The following is a 1,534-nucleotide window of genomic DNA, read 5'->3' on the forward strand; positions in this document are numbered from 1 at the left end:
TAGCTCTTCCCAAATAACACTTCCATATAAGAATAAGGAAGATAAAAGTATCACAGTAATGTCAGGAGCTCAGTTAAGTTACTTAGAACACTAAAAGAAGAGAAAACTCTGCTGTTTATTACTTGACAGTGAACACACTGTGATTTGGCCAGTTAAGGAATAGTCTGGGAAGGGAAGTTGGGAAACATCTGAGATGCACACGCTACATTCCTTGAGTTTAAAGAAATGTGCAAAACATAATGTATACCCCCATTAATGAGCAGCCCCCATGGAAATACTTGTCATGCCAGTCACAAAAATCACCTGATGAAATCTACCAGAAAATATGTGCCAAGCTTAGAGCTGTGAGAACCCAATGGATGTCATGTACCTTGAGGTCCTGGCAGGCCCATGACACCTCTGAGTCCTGGTGGCCCTGGTAAGCCTGTGACACATGGTGGACCAGGGAAGCCTGGACAGCCTGGAGCTCCTATATCACCTTCTGGGCCTCTAAAACCTTTGGCACCTGGAAATCCAGGGGTGCCAGGTTGTCCTGGAAAAAAACCAACATTGTAAAATGTTTTAGTTCTGTTACTCACCATCTCTCAGAATTCCTAATTGCAATTTTGTAATGTATAGATTCAGTTACTGCAGTATCTGACTTATCCTCTAGGTTTTGCATAGCTTGTGAAAACTGATGCTTTTCTGCAATTGAGAACTGGCTGTTGTAGAGAGCTTCTTTCTTTAAGGAACAAATACAATTCAAGCCTCATCTATAGCTAAGGAAGATTATTCTGATGTGTAGGAGCAGAATGGGAGGAGCTCACTGGTCGGTGCTCCCTGCACAGAAGGGTGTGTGTATCTGCTTAGCACTGGGCAAAGGGAAGACCTATGAAAGGAAAAAGCAACATCCTCTCTGAAGTAGGAAGGAAGTGGCACTGAGGAGACATCTCTGCAGTAACCAGCAAAACTCCCCTGCAGAAATGAGAAGTGTAGTGCACAAGATATTGAGGATTATATTGCATAACTCTGGGCAAAGAAATTCAGCCCTTCTTCCCTGAGTGTTCTCCTGCCTTTTGCCAGTCTGTTCAGATTGGAGTAAGCAATCCCAGACAAGGACTAGCTGTGTGGCAGAGCAGGAAGCCCCAAGCCCAGATGGGCAGTAGGCAGCAAATAACAGCAGTAAGAATAAGAAGCTGCACTGTTAAAATCACCATCATAGAATCATCATCATCATCATAGAATTTAAGGGTTGGAATGGATCTTACAGATCATCTAGTCCCAACCCCCTGCCCTGGGCCCCTGGCACCACCTCACTAGATCAGGTTGCTGAAGTCCAAGGTTACTCCATGGACCAGGTAAAGGCATCTTTTTCTTCCTGCAGCACCTATCTCCTCCGTGTGCTGACCAACCTTAACCATATGTACTGTTCACAGCTACCATTACGGATCTGGGTGAGAGTAAGTTTTATCTGACTCAGCAGCAACTTTGCTCAGATTTTTGTCCTTCAAACACATAGAAATGTCTCATAAAAGCTAGCTCATACCTTGAAGTC

The 1,534-nt window shown here is 44.1% G+C and overlaps 1 protein-coding gene across 1 annotated transcript in view; it reads right to left on the minus strand.

Moving 5' to 3' along the window:
* Positions 1-362: 362 nt before the first annotated feature.
* LOC103802582 (collagen alpha-1(XII) chain-like) overlaps positions 363-1,534 on the minus strand; it is a gene marked incomplete at its 5' end in the record, with an annotated part of 1,998 nt that continues 826 nt past the window's right edge. The window contains one exon of the mRNA XM_009075067.1: positions 363-532. Coding sequence (XP_009073315.1) covers positions 363-532 — 170 coding nt within the window. The remainder of the gene's footprint in view (positions 533-1,534) is intronic.

This window comes from Acanthisitta chloris, unplaced genomic scaffold (genome assembly GCF_000695815.1).
Source record: "Acanthisitta chloris isolate BGI_N310 unplaced genomic scaffold, ASM69581v1 scaffold32115, whole genome shotgun sequence".
Lineage (NCBI taxonomy): Eukaryota > Metazoa > Chordata > Aves > Passeriformes > Acanthisittidae > Acanthisitta > Acanthisitta chloris.